This window comes from Pseudophryne corroboree, chromosome 2 (assembly GCF_028390025.1).
Source record: "Pseudophryne corroboree isolate aPseCor3 chromosome 2, aPseCor3.hap2, whole genome shotgun sequence".
NCBI classification, from domain to species: domain Eukaryota; kingdom Metazoa; phylum Chordata; class Amphibia; order Anura; family Myobatrachidae; genus Pseudophryne; species Pseudophryne corroboree.
Genome location: NC_086445.1, coordinates 283,564,839 through 283,585,703, shown reverse-complemented (window position 1 = coordinate 283,585,703; position 20,865 = coordinate 283,564,839). Strand labels below are relative to the sequence as shown.

At 47.5% G+C, this 20,865-nt stretch overlaps 1 protein-coding gene across 2 annotated transcripts in view; it reads right to left on the bottom strand.

Moving 5' to 3' along the window:
* The window catches only part of VWA8 (von Willebrand factor A domain containing 8), an 875,413-nt gene that overhangs the window by 187,001 nt on the left and 667,547 nt on the right, over window positions 1-20,865 (bottom strand). For both annotated transcript variants that reach the window (XM_063952874.1, XM_063952875.1), the window contains exon 38: window positions 12,332-12,536. In XM_063952874.1, the coding sequence (XP_063808944.1) occupies window positions 12,332-12,536 (205 nt within the window). The remainder of the gene's footprint in view (window positions 1-12,331; window positions 12,537-20,865) is intronic.

The following is a 20,865-nucleotide window of genomic DNA, read 5'->3' as shown; positions in this document are numbered from 1 at the left end:
GTTCAGGGACGGCGGCGGAGGCCGCGGGAGACGCCATGCCAGGTGTAATATGGCGTTTACTGTGACAGCGTCCCAGAGTGACAGGAGAGGATACAGGAATGTACACATCAGGATAACAGATGGAATCCGGTCCTGGAGCGCTGAGCCAGCCTTAGGAGGCATCTGATGGGTAAGAAATGGCGTCCAGATACCCGGATCGTGACAGCACCCCCCCCTTTAGGAGTGGCCCCAGGACACTTCTTTGGCTTTTGAGGAAACTTGGAATGGAATCTCCGGACCAAGGCAGGAGCATGGACATCAGAAGCATTGGTCCATGAACGTTCCTCAGGACCATAACCTTTCCAGTCAATAAGATATTGTAGTTGACCGTAACGGTGACGTGAGTCCAGGATCTTGGCCACTTCATACTCAACGCCTCGTTGAGTTTGGACTTTCGGAGTTGGAGGAAGTGAGGAATGAAACCGATTCAAGATCAACGGTTTCAACAGGGAAACATGGAATGTCCTGGGTATTTTTAAGAAGGGAGGCAACTGGAGTCTGTAAGCAACAGGATTGATGACTTGTTCAATCTTGAAAGGACCGATATAGCGAGGTGCAAACTTCATACTGGGAACTCTTAACCTCAAATTCTTCGTGGATAACCATACCCGATCACCCACCTTGAGAGCAGGAACTGCTCGACGCTTCTTATCCGCAAACTTCTTGTACCTGAACGATGCCTTGAGCAGAGCTGATCGTACGCTCTTCCAGATATTGGCAAACTGATGCAAGGTGATATCCACTGCGGGAACAGAAGTTGCTGGAAGCGGTTGGAACTCAGGGACTTTAGGGTGGAATCCAAAGTTAGTGAAGAATGGTGTTGAAGCAGATGAAGAATGATACTGGTTGTTATGACAGAACTCGGCCCAGGGAAGTAATTGAACCCAGTCATCTTGAGAGGAGGACACATAGATGCGGAGGAAGGCCTCCAAGTCCTGATTCACCCTCTCGGTTTGACCATTGGTCTGAGGATGGTAAGCCGTGGAAAACTTTAGCTTGACTTGGAGGACTTGACATAAACTTCGCCAGAATTTGGCTGTGAATTGAACTCCTCGATCTGAGATAATTTCTTCAGGAAGACCGTGGAGTCGGAAGATCTCTTGTATGAATACTTGAGCCAACTTGGAAGCTGACGGAAGACCGGTGAGAGGAATGAAGTGTGCCATCTTGGTGAACCGGTCAACTACCACCCAGATGGTATTGAACTTGTTGCACATGGGTAAGTCTGTAATGAAATCCATCGACAAGTGGGTCCATGGTCGACGGGGAACGGATAGTGGAACCAGTTGCCCCGCAGGCGACTGGCGGGATACTTTATGTTGGGCACACTTTGGGCAAGATGCAATAAACTCCAAGACGTCCTTTTTCAGAGTTGGCCACCAATAGGACCTAGAGATAAACTCCAGGGTTTTTTGGATACCTGTATGTCCGGCAAAACGGGAAGCATGGGCCCAATGCATGAGCTTCTTCCTTAGCATCGGCTTCACAAAACTTTTCCCTGATGGGGGCGTAGAGTCCATCCCTACCGTGGAGAATGCCAACGGATTTATAATAGGATGCTTGTCTGAAGACTCTGACTCATTTTCTTGCTCCCATGAGCGGGAAAGGGCATCGGCCTTGCGATTCTGAGAGCCCGGACAGAACTGGAGTTTAAAGTCGAACCTGGAAAAGAAAAGTGCCCATCTGGCCTGACGAGGGTTGAGACATTGTGCGCCCTTCAGGTATAAAAGGTTCTTGTGGTCTGTAAGTATGGTGATTGAATGAGAAGCTCCCTCCAACAGATACCTCCACTCTTCTAGAGCGAGCTTGATGGCTAGCAACTCCTGGTCGCCAATGGCATAGTTGCGCTCAGCTGGGGAGAACTTCCGGGAGAAGAAACTGCAAGGGTGTAAATGGCCATCTTTAGCCCTCTGAGATAACACCGCTCCTACTCCAACGGAGGAGGCATCCACCTCTAAGATGAAAGGAGAGTCGATGTCAGGCTGTTTCAGAACAGGCGCAGAGATGAACCTTTGTTTTAAAAGATGAAATGCTTGCATGGCTTCTTCAGACCACTTGGACGGGTTAGCACCCTTCTTAGTGAAAGCAGTAATAGGCGCCACAATGGTGGAAAAGTCTCGTATAAACTTTCGGTAATAGTTGGCGAACCCTAAGAACCTCTGGACCCCTTTGAGGGTTAAGGGTACCGGCCAATTTTGGATTGCTTGTAGTTTCTCAGGATCCATCTCTAGTCCGGAACCGGACACAATGTACCCTAGAAACGGAATGGACTTGACTTCAAAGACGCATTTTTCTAATTTGCAATAGAGATGATTGACACGGAGACGGGACAGAACCTCTTTAACCCAAAAACGATGTTCCTCTAAATCGTTGGCAAAAATGAGGATATCGTCTAGATAGACCACGACATGACGGTATAGAATGTCTCTGAAGATCTCATTGACAAAATGCTGGAAGACAGCTGGAGCATTGCTCAATCCGAAGGGCATGACGAGGTACTCATAATGTCCGTCACGGGTGTTAAAGGCGGTCTTCCACTCGTCACCCTCACGGATCCGGATGAGATTGTATGCACCTCGCAAGTCCAGCTTTGTAAAGATGGTAGCTCCGCTAACTCTGTCAAAGAGCTCAGTAATCAGGGGTAAAGGATAACGGTTCTTGATGGTAATGTCGTTCAAACCTCTGTAGTCGATGCACGGCCGCAGACCACCATCTTTCTTTTTTACAAAAAAGAAGCCTGCGCCGGCTGGAGAAGAAGAAGGTCGAATGAACCCCTTTGCTAGGTTCTCTTTAATATATTCCTCCATAGAATGCGTCTCAGGCAGAGACAACGGATAAGTTCGGCCTCGAGGTGGAACCTTCCCTGGAACGAGATCAATCGGACAGTCCCATTCTCTATGAGGAGGAAGGATATCAGCAGAAGCTTTACTGAACACATCCGTGAAATCTTGATATGGAGGAGGTGGAACATCAGACGACCTGGGGGAGGAAGAACAGACAGGCAATACTTTAAACAAACATGTCTCAGCACAGGAGGAACCCCATGCCAGGATTTGCGTAGTCGTCCAATCAATTGTAGGATTGTGAAGACGGAGCCATGGAAGGCCCAGGACCACAGGATGTGTGGCTCTTGGAATCACTAAAAAAGAAATAAGTTCGGAATGAAGAACTCCCACTCTCAGACGAACTGGTAGAGTCCTTAAAGAAATGACTGCATCAAAAATTTTGCTGCCATCCACGGCAGTTAAAGAAATGGACGAAGGAAGTCTCTCGGTGGGTAGGGACCACCGTTTAACATAGGCTTCGGTAATAAAGTTCCCAGCTGCTCCGGAATCAAGGAGGGCAATGACGTTCCGATAACGTTGAGCAACTTGAAGCGAGACTGGGAGATTACAATCTTGAGGAGATGGAGAGGAGATCATTACTCCTAGCCGGCCCTCTCCTTGGCGAGCTAGGATTTGGAGTTTCCCGGACGTTTGGGACAGGCATTAATGGTGTGAGACGGAGCTGCACAATAGAGACAGAGAAACTCGGAGAGACGTCTTCGGCGCTCAGCAGGAGTTAAACGGGAACGACCAAGTTGCATGGGCTCATCTTTAGATGGTGACAGTTGACGAGGAGGAGGAGCAGAAGATTTTGGAGCAGATGATCTTCCACGCTCAGTTGCTCTCTCTCTGAAACGTAAATCAACTTTCGTGCAGAGTGAGATTAGCTCATCTAACTTAGAAGGTAAGTCTCTGGTAGCTAACTCATCTTTAATACGCTCAGATAAGCCATGCCAGAATGCAGCATACAGGGCCTCGTCGTTCCATGCCAGTTCGGATGCCAGGATCTGGAACTGTATCAGATATTGTCCTACAGTACGTGACCCCTGGCGTAAACGGAGAATCTCGGATGAAGCTGAGGTTACCCGGCCTGGCTCGTCGAAGATGCGCCTGAATGTTGACACGAAGGCAGTGTAGGAAGATAGCAGGGTGTCGGACCTCTCCCATAACGGTGATGCCCAATCAAGGGCTGAGCCACTGAGAAGAGAAATAATGTAGGCAATTTTTGTACGGTCACTGGGAAAATTGCCAGGTTGTAGCTCAAACTGAATCTCACACTGGTTGAGAAATCCCCTGCAGAATCTTGGAGATCCGTCAAATTTTGCTGGCGTTGGAAGATGAAGACGTGGAGCAGAAATGGGTAAGGTGGGTGGGGTTATAGCTGGAGTCACTGTGGTTGACGCACCAGACGCGCCTGATCCACGGAGAGTTGTCTGAATCCCATCCAGCCGAGTAGAGAGATCCTGGAGACAGCGGATGATGTGGCCCTGTGCAGCCTCCTGATGTTCTAGTCGGGCTGCCAGTTCTTGCATCGGCCTGGCCGCTTGATCCTGGTCTCCGGCTGGATTCATTAGGTCAGTGCTTACTGTCACAACTGAGGGCCTGAGCTGACGGGAGGCAGCCTCAGTTGTAGGGGCTGAGATGTACCGGAACCTGGGAGGTTGTATCAGACCCCTGGACATGTAAGTAACATGAATAATAACTGCCCGAAGGCGTGACCACGACAACTTGGATAAAAGTCAATGATGTTTATTATGACAACTCCGCAACACAGCAGCAGTAAAAGAAAACGTAAAAGTCAGCAAAGAATAAATACAGTTCCTGGGTACTACAGGATGGCAGGAGCCACAGGGCACTGGTAGTGTGAGATAGTTCTTATGATCTTCTAGATGGAAAGTCCTTACCAGGCCCGACTGTAGCAATGGAGATAACCCAGGATTGTGCCAGCTGGTGTTCCAGGAAAAGCTGGGTTGCTGAAGATAAAACAGCTGCTGTGGATACTGGCTGGAACCAGACTGTTGTTAGCACGGAGTGGATACTGGCTGGAACCAGTTAAATAATAAATGAACTTGGGAGCGATGAAGTATGAACTGAAATGTAGAACTTGAGAGCGGAGAAATAATAATACCGGTGGAGAGTGGTAAAGTGTAGAAAGGACACCGGCCCTTTAAGGGAAGCTGTACTCTGCTGGAAGCTGAGCTGGAAGCAGGTAATGTTGTAGCTGGAAACAGATGAATCCACAATGGATTGGAGAGTCAGGCTACACCGCAGGTGGAATGCTGGTGCGGGTCTCTATGGTGGAAGTCTTGAGACAGGAGCTGGAACCTGGAAGACAATCACAGGAGAGAGACAAACAGGAACTAGGTTTGACAACCAAAGCACTGACGCCTTCCTTGCTCAGGCACAGTGTATTTATACCTGCAGCAAGGAAGGGATTGGCTAGGCAATTATGCAGATTATCAATACTGAGAACAGATTGGTGGAAATGATCAGCTGACAGAATCCAAGATGGCTGCGCCCATGCAGACACTTGGAGGGAAGTTTGGTTTGTAATCCATGTGGTAATGAAAACAGTAATGGCGGCGCCGGCCACCGGAGACAGGAGGCGCCAGGCTGACAGATGCACATCCAACCACGCGGACACAGCGGAGGCCGCGGCTGACGTAATCGCCACTCAGACACTCTGCATGCAGAAGTTCAGGGACGGCGGCGGAGGCCGCGGGAGACGCCATGCCAGGTGTAATATGGCGTTTACTGTGACAGCGTCCCAGAGTGACAGGAGAGGATACAGGAATGTACACATCAGGATAACAGATGGAATCCGGTCCTGGAGCGCTGAGCCAGCCTTAGGAGGCATCTGATGGGTAAGAAATGGCGTCCAGATACCCGGATCGTGACAGGCCAATCCGGAACAATGAGTATTGTTCTCACTCCTCTTTTTCTTATGATTCTCAGCACCTTGGGTATGAGAGGAAGAGGAGGAAATACATAGACCGACTGGAACACCCACGGTGTCACCAGTGCGTCCACAGCTATCGCCTGAGGGTCTCTTGACCTGGCGCAATATCTCTGCAGCTTTTTGTTGAGGCGGGATGCCATCATGTCCACCTGTGGCAGTTCCCACCGACTTGCAATCTGCGTGAAGACTTCTTGATGAAGTCCCCACTCTCCCGGGTGGAGGTCGTGCCTGCTGAGGAAGTCTGCTTCCCAGCTGTCCACTCCCGGAATGAACACTGCTGACAGTGCGCTTACGTGATTCTCCGCCCAGCGAAACATTCTGGTGGCTTCTACCATCACCACCCTGCTCCTTGTGCCGCCTTGGCGGTTTACATGAGCCACTGCGGTGATGTTGTCTGACTGAATCAGAACCGGTTGGTCGCGAAGCAGGGACTCCGCTTGACGTAGGGCGTTGTATATGGCCCTTAGTTCCAGGATGTTGATGTGAAGGCAAGTCTCCTGACTTGACCACAGCCCTTGGAAATTTCTTCCCTGTGTGACTGCCCCCCACCCTCGGAGGCTTGCATCCATGGTCACCAGGACCCAGTCCTGAATGCCGAATCTGCGACCTTCGAGAAGGTGAGCACTCTGCAGCCACCACAGGAGAGACACCCTGGCCCTGGGGGATAGGGTGATTAACCGATGCATCTGAAGATGTGATCCGGACCACTTGTCCAGTAAGTCCCATTGGAAGGTCCTCGCATGGAACCTGCCGAAGGGAATGGCCTCGTATGATGCCACCATCCTTCCCAGGACTCGAGTGCAGTGATGCACTGACACCTGTTTTGGTTTTAATAGATTCCTGACCAGTGTCATGAGCTCCTGAGCTCTCTCTATCGGGAGATAAACCCTTTTCTGGTCTGTGTCTAGGATCATGCCTAGTAGAGGCAGATGAGCTGTAGGAACCAACTGCGACTTTGGAATATATAGAATCCAGCCGTGTTGCCGTTACACTTCCAGAGAAAGTGATACGCTGTTCAGCAACTGCTCTCTTGATCTCGCTTTTATGAGGTGATCGTCCAAGTACGTGATAATAGTGACACCTTGCTTCCGCAGGAGCACCATCATTTCCGCCATTACCTTGGTGAATATTCTCGGGGCCGTGGAGAGACCAAACGGCAACGTCTGAAATTGGTAATGACAATCCCGTACCGCAATTCTGAGGTACGCCTGATGAGGTGGATAAATGGGGACATGAAGGTATGCATCCTTTTTGTCCAAAAATCTCCCCCTTTCAGGCTTGCAATGACCGCTCTTAGCGATTCCATCTTGAACTTGAACCTTTTCAGGTATATGTTCAGGGATTTTAAATTCAATATGGGTCTGACCGAACCATCTGGTTTCGGGACTACAACATGTTCGAATAATAACCCCCTCCTTGTTGAAGGAGGGGAACCTTGACCACCACCTGTTGAAGATACAATTTGTGAATTGCAGTTAACACTGTTTCCCTCTCGTGGGGGGAAGCCGGCAGGGCCGTCGGTGAGGGGGCATCTCCTCAAAGTCCAGCTTGTATCCCTGAGACACAATATCTATTGCCCAGGGATCCAACAGGGGGTGAACACACTTGTGGCTGAACTTACGAAGGCGTGCCCCCACCGGGCCTAGCTCCGCCTGTGGAGCCCCAGCGACATGCAGTGGATTTTGTAGAGGCCGGGGAGGACTTCTGTTCCTGGGAACAAGCTGTGTTGTGCAGCTTATTTCCTCTGGCCCCGCCTCTGGCAAGAAAGGACGCACCTCGGACTTTCTTGTTTCTTTGTTCGAAAGGCTGCATTTGATAATGTCGTGCTTTCCTAGGCTGTGCAGGAATATAAGGCAAAATATCAGAATTACCAGATATAGCTGTGGAGACCAGGTCCGAGAACCCTTCTCCACACAATCCTCAGCCTTCCATATGCCTCTTAAGTCGGCATCATCTGTCCATTGCATATTCTACAGGACACGTCAAGCAGATATCGACATAGCTTTGACTCTAGGACCCAGTAGACTCATGTCTCTTTGGGCATGTTTTATATATATATATCTCTTAAGACAGCATCTTTAATATATATATCTCTATATATACATATATATATATATATATACATACTAGGGTCTCAATCTCTGCTGATAAGGTACCTGTCCACGCTGCCACAGCGCTATAAACCCATGCCGACACAATCGCCGGTCTGAGTAGTGTACCAGAATGTGCACGCTATCTGCAGGATCCCTGAGAATAGCTGTTACGTCAGGGCTACCTTTTGGGCAAACGTGACACCCTAGGGGAAGATTCCCATCGTATCCTTGCCCTAGTGGGGAAAGGATACTCCCTGAGAATTCTTTGTGGGAAACTGCAGTCTCTTGTCTGGAGATTCCCGCTCTTTTTCATGAGAGAAGGGAAATTTACCTCAGCTTTCTTCCCCTTAAACATGTGTACCCTTGTGTCAGGGACAGATGAGTCATCAGTGATATGCAAATCATCTTTTATTACAATAATCATATATTGAATACTTTTCTGCCATTTTGGCTGTAACTTTGCATTATTGTAGTTGACACTGGAGTCAGACTCCGTGTCGATATCAGTGTCTATTATTTTGGATAGTGAGCATTGAGAGACTCTGAAGGTCTCTGCGACATAGGGACAGACATGGGTAGATTCCCTGTCTGTTCTCTAATCTTTTGTGCAATAAATTTACCTTAGCACTTAATTACACATATCCAAATATGTGTTGGCGTTGTCGACGGAGACACCCTCTCACACACATATTTGCTCCATCTCCTCCTTAGGGGAGCCTTTTACCTCAGACATGTCGACACACACGTACCGACACACCACACACTCAGGGAATGCTCATCTGAAGACAATTCCCCCATAAGGCCCTTTGGAGAGACAGAGAGAGAGTATGCCAGCACACACCCCAGCGCTATTAACCCAGGAATAACACAGTAACTTAATGTTAACCCAGTAGCTGCTGTTTATATTGATTTTTGCGCCTAATTATGTGCCCCCCCCTCTCTTTTTACCCTCTTCTACCGTGTAACTGCAGGGGAGAGGCTGGGGAGCTTCCTCTCAGCGGTGCTGTGGAGAAAAAACATGGCGCTGGTGAGTGCTGAGGAAGAAGCCCCGGCCCCTCGACGGTGGGCTTCTGTCCCGCTTTCATGTACAATTTTTGGCGGGGGCTCATACATATATACAGTGCCCAACTGTATATATGCAAACTTTTGCCAAAGAGGTCTCTAATTGCTGCCCAGGGCGCCCCCCCCCCCCTGCGCCCTGCACCCTTACAGTGACCGGAGTATGTGGGTGTAGTGTGGGAGCAATGGCGCACAGCTGCAGTGCTGTGCGCTACCTCAGTGAAGACTGGAGTCTTCTGCCGCCGATTTCGAAGTCTTCTTGCTTCTTTCACCCGGCTTCTGTCTTCCGGCTCTGCAAGGGGGACGGCGGCGCGGCTTCGGGATCGGACGACGAGGGTGAGATCCTGTGTACGATCCCTCTGGAGCTAATGGTGTCCAGTAGCCTAAGAAGCAGGACCTATCTGCAGAGAGTAGGGCTGCTTCTCTCCCCTCTGTCCCACGATGCAGGGAGTCTGTTGCCAGCAGAGCTCCCTGAAAATAAAAAAAACCTAACACAATACTTTCTTATAGCATGCTCAGGAGAGCTCACTAAACAGCACCCAGCTCGTCCGGGCACAGACATAGATGGAGGAGCTAGTGCACACCAGAACGTAAATTCTTTCTTAAAGTGCCCATGTCTCCTGCGGAGCCCGTCTATTCCCCATGGTCCTTACGGAGTCCCCAGCATCCACTAGGACGTTAGAGAAATAAATGTTCCAGAAATTGGAAACACATAGGGGTATATTCAATTGAATTCGGATCCATTCCGACATTCATTTGTCGGAATGGATCCAACCTGGGCTATTCAAATGACATCTCAATTCGACTTTTAAAAAAGTACTTTTGAGATGCGGGGGTGGGGTGGGGTGGGGTGGGGGGTGGGGGGAGCCGCGGGCAGACGGGGAGAGCAGCACTGCAGCAGCGACTATATAGCCGCTGCTCTCCCCCGTCTGCTCGCGGCTCTCCCCCGTCTCCCTCCCCCAGTCTCTCTGCCTCTCCTCGTCCCTCCTCTCTGTCCCTGCCTCACAGCTGTCGCTCACGGCAGCGTCCACCCAGCTCCAGCAAGCGATGTCTTGCTTGCTGGAGCCGGGTGGACGCTGCTGTGAGCGGCGGCTGTGACATCCTCCAGCGCTGCTCACCCGGTCCCTGGCTCTCCCCGTCCCCGCCTCGGCTCTGCCCGTCCCCACTCAGCTCTCCAGTCTCCGGCGCTGCTCTCCCCATCTCACTTCGACTTTTTTTTTAAATCGAAGCGAGATGGTTGAAAAGGGGGCCAAAATCGACACAAGCACATGGATCGGTAGCTATTCCGCGGATCCATGTTCCTCGACTTGCCGAAAAATTTGGGGTTTGATTAAATAGGTCGAATCACGATTCGACCTTAAAAAGTTGAAAGCTGCCGTCTTTTCGACAGATTTTCGACTTCAATTGAATATACCCCATAATATTCATTGTCCATTCAAATCCTTCTATTGTAACTCCCCAGCCTCTGCCACAATTTTCTATTCAATTCACATAACTCTTTCACTAGGAATAGATGTCTTCTCCCTTTCTTGCCTGAGGTGTTGTGTTTATATGTAAGGACCTGTGGCACAACGATTTGTGTATAAGGCACGTCCAGCACCTTAGAGACTTTAGCTTTCGCCACTAGATGGTGCACTGCTAACAGTATAATCGTCTTAAGACTATAATTACATTATTTTTTCCCCATCAAACTTCTTATTACTAAATATAGTAAAAACAGTTATTTCCATTATCTTAATGTCTTGTGATTGTAGTATGCATTGCAACATGTCATTCTACAAATTAAAAACCAGAATATATGTACAACATAACTGCAATACATAGTTTGCACTCTAGTCACTTTAGAAATCATTATAGCTGCTAGCAACATATTGAAACTATGTGACATATAAAATGTTAGGATTTAAAAGTGTATTACAGCACAAGACTGTTGTAACGGGCTATAAAGATACTAATATTATAACATCATTGTTGACAGAAAAGAACCTGCATTCAAAACCCACAGAAAATACTGGGTGTGGTATTTAAGGTCGAGCACACTTAGGTCGACAGTAACTAGGTCGACGGGGATTCTAGGTCGACAGGGTCTCTAGGTCAACAGGGTGTAGGTCGACAGGTCAAAAGGTTGACATGAGTTTTTTTTTATCTTTTTTAGTGTCATTTTCGCCGTACAGTGACTGGGAACCCTAATTAGTGCACTGCTTTGCTCGCCATGCTTCGGGGAAGGTGCCTCGCTCTGCTGCCGCTGAGCTCGGCACAGGTTACTGTTTCCAATCATAGTCCACGTTGTAAAGTATGAAAAAGTAAAAAAAAGATTTTAAAAAACAACAACTCATGTCGACCTTTTGACCTGTTGACATAGAACATGTCGACCTACAGACCCTGTAGACCTAAAAACCCCATCGTCCTAGCTACTGTCGACCAATAGTGGTCAAACTAGACACTGTCGACCTACTGTAAGTCTTGTTGACCTAGAGAAAATACTAGTGGCTGAAGGCTTCCTGAGGACAGTATATTTTGGAGTATTAGCTTTGAAAGTCCTTTTTTTGCTTAGTAAAGTACAAAAATAAATGAAACTCACAAAAATGACAAATAGTCACAATGCCTGGTTTGATATGTCACAACAATGTACGACAAGAACAGAAAAGGCCTAAAACAAAAGCTGAAAATTTGAAGAAACCTTTAAACTATGTTTTTACTTGTTAATGAAGCAAATGACCTCAACTGTACTATTGGTTTTATTGTTGTGTCATGTAAAAAGAAATGTAACATCTGTGTCAGCTAATGTACCAAATATACATAGGGAATCACTGTATTATACCATATGTAAGAGTTGATGAACTTGAGTGGTTTCTGTTTTACCGTTACCCAGGGCAGAGACTAAAAATGAAACAGTCCCTCTCCAAACCAGTCCATGCAGCAAATGGAACACACAATGCACAAGTCATTGCCCTTAATCCAACTTAAACACCGATATTACAGTTCAGGACTTAAGGATATCCATACCAGATGGTTAAATAAAATTGACTGAGGTACTAATTAAGTCACCTGTGCTCAAACATGTATATCCTTAAAAACTGGACTGTAATGGCAGAATTTTGGAACCTCTGTATTAGTGCATAAGGCAAGTACCAAAGAACCCCCATCCCCCCCCCCAAAAAAAAAAAATTCGGCAAATGTAACTAAGTAAAGGAAATACATGTCTGAAAAGGATGTATGCCCACAACCCAGCCATTACAGTGTGTGCGTATAGCATACTGACCATGTACTGTATCTATTTTTATGTTTTCATCTCGCTAATAACGGAGTTACAATATAGCAGTGACCAGCTCCAGAAAAGGTATCTAAGATTCTACCTGCACTGGTCGCCCATCATCTTGTCCAATCATGTTTCTCCACTCAAGCAAAGATCTTTGGATACTTTCAAGCCCAGTCTCCCACAGCCTGACACTTCCACCCATGTCCACAGTGATGACTCCTCGGTTTCCCAGTGCTGCCACAATGATGTATGTGTCAGAGATTTTAGACAGCCAAGATGTGTATGGGGACACAGATGTTGCCCTGAAAAATAAAAATTCATAATAAATTAATTATTAATAGGCACACTAAGGAAATTCAGCCATTCCCCCAACTAAATGCTAACTGACTAATGGTAGGCATACACGGTCAGATTAAATGCCTATCAGACCGACAGGCATTCTATCTGACCCTGTTGATATCCGGGACATAAACTGTGAGATCTCTACCAGTGCATGCCACATGATACCGGTGCTCCGCCCCTGGGGAGGAGACGTTTCCCAGTTCCTTCCCAAGTGAAGGAACAAGGGAAATGTCAGACGGTTGGCCGCAGTAGGACATACACTACCCGGTGCGGCCGACATGACACTTGAAATTGTTGCATCAGATGGATGCTCCGGCATGTCCGACCAATCGATATTTGGTCGGCCGCATACGCGCTGCAATTATCCTGCACATCTGCTGATATCGGGTGGATCAGCCAGATAATTGTAGTGTGTATGCCCAGCAGTAGAAACGCTCTCCGTACAGCCCGTATCATTTCCTGCTACAAACAGCAGTAAAACTGACAATTGGAAGCATCATCATTGTTATTTCTTCTTTTCTAGGTAAGACCTTTTTCCCATAAGTGTGTGCCAAAAATGTTCATGTCTTTCAGCCATTTGTTTAGAGGGGAGAAATATATGAGAAAGTAGTGGGGGACTTGAAAAGTCTTATGACTCCTGACTTTGTGCAAATACAAGATCTCCAACAAAAAGGTCTTTATATACACACAGAACATAAATATACATTACTTTCAAATTGACTTTTCTGCACACATAACTGTTTGACGTTAGTAACTCTTTAATATGATAAATGGGGATGAAGTGGGGTATTTTTGTATATCGGAGAAGCAAGTTTACATTAATACATGACCAAATAAGCAATACAATGATTCTAGGCAGAAAGCAAGTGAAACAGAACAGTAAGCTGAAATAGCCAATAAACACCATATTATACTGAAAGGCCATATCATTATAGTAGTTTACAAGCTGAAAAACACACACACAAGGGACATCAGTCTGTCTTTATTTCATGTCACATCTGTAACTTGTAATGTTTGTATTATATTACTGTAGTTTGCCTATGAGCATAAACACACTTTACCATTTCATATGTCTCTACATGGCACATTGGGGGTAATACAGACCTGATCGCTGCTGTGCATTTTCGATCAGCGGGCGATCAGATCCGAACTGCGCATGTGTATGCACTGCAATGCGCAGGCACGGTGGACAGCTGCAAAGGGGATCGCCGGTCAGCAACGGGTTTGTGCGAAGGATCCATTTGCACGGGCGTTCAGAAGGAAAATGACAGGAAGAGGGTGTTTGTGGGTGTCAACTGACCATTTTCAGGGAGTGTCTGAAAAAACGCAGACGGGACCAATCATTTGAAGGAAAGGTGCCTGACGTCAATTCCGGTCCTGAACAGGCTGATGTGATCGCAGCAGCTGAGTATATCCTGGGCTGCGCAGAGACTGCACAAAATCAGTTTGTGCAGCTCTGCTACGCATGCGTTCGCACACTTGCAGAGCAAAAATACACTCCCCCTGTAGGTGGCGACTTTCTGATCGATGCCTAGCTATCAGGTCTGAATTGCCCCCAAAGCTCGGATCATTTAGTGGACGTGGCCATATATTATATTCTCTTTTTGCTTACTGTCTGTGTTTATATATAATTACAAGCTGTCTTTTACCTCAGAGTCTGCAGTAGCTGAGCCCTGCTTTAGCGTGGGCACCATATTGGCAGCTGTCGCTTTGGTAGTTGGTTTGCGCCTTTTTCCATTTTATCAGTTTTAGAGGGTTTATAATAAGATGTTTAGCATCATTTTATGTGGGCAGCATTTAATAGGCTGGTTGGGTGCTTTTTTTTCTAAATTAACCATTAAATAAGAAAATACGCATATAGCACAATCAATGTGACAGAAGAATGAACAAATCAGTAACATACTGTGGCTGTTTTATGAGAAAAAAAGTGTTTCTAGATCAACTTGTCTACCTTTATACACCTCAATACAATAAGATGCATAATAGTAAGCAACATTCAAAGGGAGGAAAAAACATCTATCGGTTTATAATTACTAAGCAATATTGTTAAATTGTGTCACTTGATTTGTACAATGGATCGGATTCTGATGTGGACGGAATTGCTATCACTGTTGCTTACAGGGAAGCCGCAGAGATAGCTGTAATATGTTCAACATTGCAGACCCGTACCTCACTTGCGCAAAGTATCGAACAGAAGTACTTTGCGACATGTGCCGCACCTCCAACCGCAGCTGAAGTAGGCCCATTGTTAAATATATACTATAAAAAGGTGATATGCTTCTAAACTGTTTTTTTCCCATAGCCGGCTCTTTTCTATTGCACTTGCCATGGGGGTCAAGACAGAGGTTGGAGGGAAGATGTAAACGTGTAGATGTGGTCAAAGTGCAGAAAGGGCGCGTACAAGTGAAATGATGGCTACTTAAAATACATAAATGTGCCTGTTAGGAGAGACATGACTTGCAGGTATTTAAATCCCAAGTAATAAGCTGATGATGAGGACAGACGTTTCTGATTCACAGAACATGTTTAAGGGACAACCAATGATACAAAGGTAGTGTAACTGCTGTGGTTGCTGTATACAGTAACAGACAGAAAACAGTGTGCTGGACACTTCTTTTTAAAAAATAATTTTATATTTTATATTTCAGTTTTGTTCGATTTGCAATTAACATGCTCAATGCGACTTGTGAATTAATCTTTGTTCACTGTTTCTGAGCATCTGTTAAGCCCCATACTCACTAGACGAGATCTCGCTCAGAATGGGCGATCTGAGCGCAGGGGTGTAGCCAGTGGCGTAACTACTGCCCCCGCAGTCCTCGCGGTGGCTTGGGGGCGAGGGGCTGCGGGGGCGTCACTGACTTTGCACAGATTGACATGCGGACGAGCGTCCGCATGTCAATCTGCGGTCTCCTTCCCTCCGCTGCTGTAAGGAGGGACACGGAGCGCACAGCGCGCGCCTCTCCTGTGTCCCTCCCTGGCTCTCCGGCTGGTCTAATAAAGGAAGTGCCGTTAGTGAGCTCTGATTGGCTCACGAACCGGCACTTCCTTTATTAGACCGGCCGGAGAGCCAGGTGGGACACGGTAGAGGCGCGCGCTGTGCGCTCCGTGTCCCTCCAACACAAAGGAGGGGGGGGGGAGCAGGCACTGTGGGGGAATATCTGGCACTGGGGGCATATACCTGGCACTGTGGGGGCATATACCTGGCACTGTGGGGGAATATCTGGCACTGGGGGCATATACCTGACACTGGGGGCATATATCTATCTGGCACTGTGGGGGAATATCTAACACTGGGGGCATATACCTGGCACTGTGAAGAAATATTTGGCACTGGGGGGAGCAGGCACTGAGGGGGCATATGTGGCACTGTGGGGGAATATCTGGCACTGGGGGCATATACCTGGCACTGTGGGGGAGTATCTGGCACTGGGGGGAGCAGGCACTGAGGGGGCATATGTGGCACTGTGGGGGAATATATGGCACTAGGGGCATATACCTGGCACTGTGGGGGAATATGTGGCACTGGGGGGGGGGGGGGGGGGTATATTTGGCACTGGGGCATGTACCTGGCACTGTGGGGGAATATCTGGCACTGGGGGCATATGTGGCACTGGGGGGGGGGTATATTTGGCACTGGGGGCATGTACCTGGCACTGTGGGGGAATATCTAGCACTGGGGGCATATGTGGCACTGGTGCGGGGTATATTTGGCACTGGGGGTATGTACCTGGCACTGTGGGGGAATATCTGGCACTGGGGGCATATACCTGGCACTGTGGGGGAATATCTGGCACTGGGGGCATATGTGGCACTGGGAGCACGGCCCTAGCAACAAGCACTACCCCTTGGAAACGAGCATGACACCCAGTGCATGAAACCCCTGGCAACGAGCATGACACCCAGTGCATGAAACCCCTGGCAACGAGCATGACACCCAGTGCATGAAACCCCTGGCAACGAGCATGACACCCTGAGCATGAAAACCCCTGGCACCGTGCATGGAACCAAGAGCATGAAACCGCTGGCAACGAGCATGACACCCAGTGCATGAAACCCCTGGCAACGAGCATGACACCCTGAGCATGAAAACCCCTGGCACCGTGCATGGAACCAAGAGCATGAAACCCCTGGCAACGAGCAGGTAATTTAAAAGTAATTAGAAGCCTTACTGTAGAACTTAATGTGTAATGGGCATTACGGTGTGTGGCATAATGTATCACGGACATTGCGGTGTGTGTCATAATGTGTCAGGCATTACGGTGTGTTGTATACTATATCACGGGCATTGTGGTATGTGGTATAATGTCTCAGGATCATTGTGGTATGTGTCATACTGTGTCACAGACATTGTATGTGCTATAATGTATCAGGGGCATTGCAGTGTGTAGCATAATGTATAACGGGCATTGCGATTCCTGTCATAATGTGTCACAGGCATTACGGTGTGTGGCATAATGTGTCGGGGGCATTACAGTGTGTGCATATTGTGTCATGTGGATTATTGTGTGTGGCATAATGGCTAAGGCCATTGCAGTATGTGGAATAATGTATACTGGGCATTACTATAAGGAGGAAAAATGACAAACAATGTAAGGGGCATGAATCAGGATTATTTTTCTTTCCTGTGGTGGCTAACGTCTGGGCATGCAGGTTGCAAAACTGGGGTATAAGGTAGTCTTTTCCTGCAATGCCACGCCCATTTCAACAAAGCCACACACCCTTTTTGGTGGCGCGCGCATATTTGTCCCTTTACTAGTGCCACTTATGGGGGGTATGGGGGGGGGGGGCGCCGAAGAATTTTTTGGCTTGGGGAGAAAAATTTCTAGTTACGCCACTGGGTGTAGCGATGGTGGCACGAGCTCCGGGTGCCGGAAAAGTTAAAGGGCGCTCCGATACCTGCCCCCCCTCCCTCCCTCCACCCGCTATTCTCTGGGCTGCTGTACAGGCAGCCGTAGAGCAGGAGGAGGAGAAGCAGAGGGGGCGCACACTGACTTGGAGTCATAGACTAGATAGGGAACAGGGAAGGCCAGAGGTGACAGCAAGAGACACTGACAGCAAGCACATGCCAGAGCTCTGCTGCCCTCTTTATATGTCTCACTGTCTGCTTGTAGCTGTGCAGTAGGTTTACTTCTGACCTGCTACACCACTCTCTGCCCCCACTGCTGCAGATCCTCTTTCTGCCCTGGCTACTGCAGAACCTCCCTCTTTCCCAGCTGCTGCTTCTGCAACACCTCTTTCTGTATTAGAAGCTGCAGAGTAACATGTATGACTCTACTGTGGTGTAAAGTGCACAAACACCTCTACTGTGGCAAAACATGTATAAGCAGTTCTACTGTATTCTGTAACGTGTATAAGTGGCTCTACCATTGGCGTTCCTAGCACACATTGCACCCATATGTTATTACTTACCTCTCTGGAGTCCAGCATCAGACGCTGCATCCGCGGCAAAAATTGCTGCCAAAATGGGTGCCATGCATGAGTAGTAGTGATGTTGGTCTCCAGACCATGGAGGGTGCCATGTTCCAGAGACCAGCGCATGCGCAGTAGATTTCACCACGATGCCGGGACTACTGAGCATTGCAGAGGAGGGAGCCCACCCAGAGTCTGCACAGGGGCCCCCTCCTCTGTTAAAACGGCCCTGGGCTCTACCATGTGTCATAACGTGTGTAAGGGTCTTTACTGTGCGGCGTAAAGTGTATAAATGGGTACTACTGTGTGATGTAATGTGAATAACGGACACTACTGTGTGATGTAATGTGAATAACGGACACTACTGTGTAGTGTAATGTGAATAATGGACAATACTGTGCGGTGTAATCTGAACTGATACTATTCTGTGTCCACGACCCTTCCCCAAGAAGCCACATCCCTATTTTAATCATGGGGGGCACCCAAAGGAAACCTTCATCCTGAGATCCACAAGGTCTAGAAGTGGCCCTGTCACCAATTTAGGATTTTTCAATATTTTTTCTTTTCAAATGTAAAGTCCCGTACACACTAGATGAGAAAGTGAAAGATCTCGCTCAGAAGGGACGATCTGAGTGAGGTCTTTCACCATCTCATCCAGTGTGTACACTAAATGTCGTTAACGATGCGCGCTCCCATGCATCATTAACGACCCCCTCCCTCATCTGAACATGTACAGATAAGGGAGGTCCACGTTAATGACAGCCATGCTGCAGATGCAGCATGGCCGTCGATCCCTCCACTGCCTCCCTACTGTTGCTGCCTGTCCCAGCCACATCGGCAAGTGTGTATGCACTTGCCGATGACGGACCCCCGCTGGGTCCCCGCCGCTGCCAATATCAGCATTGGCTGGGATCGGGTAGTGTGTATGGGGCTTAACATGCATTCAATTCAGCAAAGGAGATGGGGCGCCGAAATATACCCATGCTCCAGGCACCATGGCACCTAGCTACACCTCTGTCTGAGCGAGATCTTTCACAATCTCGTCCAGTGTGTACACTAAATGTTGCGCATCTTTAACGACCCCCTCCCTTGTCCGAACATGTATGGAGGAGGGAGGTCCTCGTTAGCGACAGCCATGCTGCAGATGCAAGTGTGTGTATGCACTTGCCGATGCCGGCCCCCCCGCCGACGCCAATATCGGAGTCGGCGGGGATCGGATAATGTGTAGGGCCCTTTATACTCACAGTGAAGCCACACCTCTTGTTGTATTCCTGCCGCATCTGCTCCTGTTACTTGCAGGGAGAGGGTGCCCATTTCCTACTTGTGTAGTGATGGGCACACATTGTGTTTGCAGCAAACTCTACATAGGTGGCAACATTTTTTCAGAGGTGCATATAATGTTTGCACTTAAACGTAATTTGCTTCTGTGCTTCAATGTGTTGCACTCAGACCAAATGAGCAATTGTGTCTTAAATTTTTTTGTGGAATTATGTGAGATTAGGGCCGTGATGAGGGAGTTGTGGCCATTGCCGTCACCTAGGGAGCAATGCCCTAAGGGCGGCAAGTCTGCTACATAAATAGTAATAGTGCGCTTGAAGAATGAGACGTGCACCGGCTACTGTGCTTGCTAAGCTTGCAGAGTACAGTTGTAACACAGGTGGGAATGTAGTTGGCATACCGACGCTCTGGATGCCGGAGGTCAGAAGACCAGCGCCGGAATCCCAACACCGCTCAGAATCCCGACATTCAACTTCCAGAATGTAAGTACAGTATGCCAAGGCGGGTTAGGGTTAAGCTGCGGGGGAAGGCGGGTGGTTACGGTTAGGCACTTTGGAGAAGGTTAGGCTGCAGGTAGAGAGGACTAGGTTGGGGGTAAGGAGTAGGGACAGCATACCTTACAAAAAGTGTCAGGATTCTGTCAGGATGCTGCTGTCGGTATTCTGATACCAAAAAAAGGGGACTTACAGAGAAGACAAAGATAACCCTGGTAGGGAGCACTCTTGTCTGAGGTAACACAAAGATTTTTGATATTAAGTGAAACAATCATAAAATAACAAATTTTATTAGATATGCCTTAAAAAATTATTTGTAAATCTGCAAAAACCTATGTGAATTCACTAATAAATATGTGATCATGAGTGAAAATATGTTAGAGAATATAAGTATTCTTTTCTAAATGACCTCAGTCAGAATCATAGAATATATTGAGGTCCGTCTGTGTAATGTTTCCCTTAACACAATGTGTTGGGAAATGAGGTGTATTTAAAAATTAAATAGTGTGACCATCATCTTATCTGTTATATAGCCCATATATAAGTTTCACAGGGCAATTTGTTTGAATCATGGGTCACTAGTTGGTTATTTTGATTGGGTCACCTGTACAACAGTACGGGTCCCTGTTGTCAGCGAAAGATATCTGTGGGGCTGTTAGTGGTGGACATGAACATATCATCCACCAGCCATGTAATACCGCCACCTATGTGAGAGAATGATTGGTTAATATTCACATGTATACTAAATGCAGGGGTGTGCGACCCTGGTACTTAGACACAATTGCTCAAAAACGACACAGTTGCTCAGTATCGATTAATCACTTAAAAACAGGAGCAAAGCACTTTCTCTACAGTGTACATCACTAGTACTACATCAAAGGAGTAGGGCCATAATACCTCAATTACTCAGTAATTACACAAGGTTATAGAGTACTGAATTGATAACATATATACACCTCAATTTTCAACAATTACTATTTATATTACTATTACTATTTATATTCTGATTGCTGAGTTAATACAGTAGATATTAATTGGTTGATTACAGTAATGTTAGAGGTGTAAAGCTCCCATACCTCAATTTCTCAGCAAATTACCAGCCAGTTTC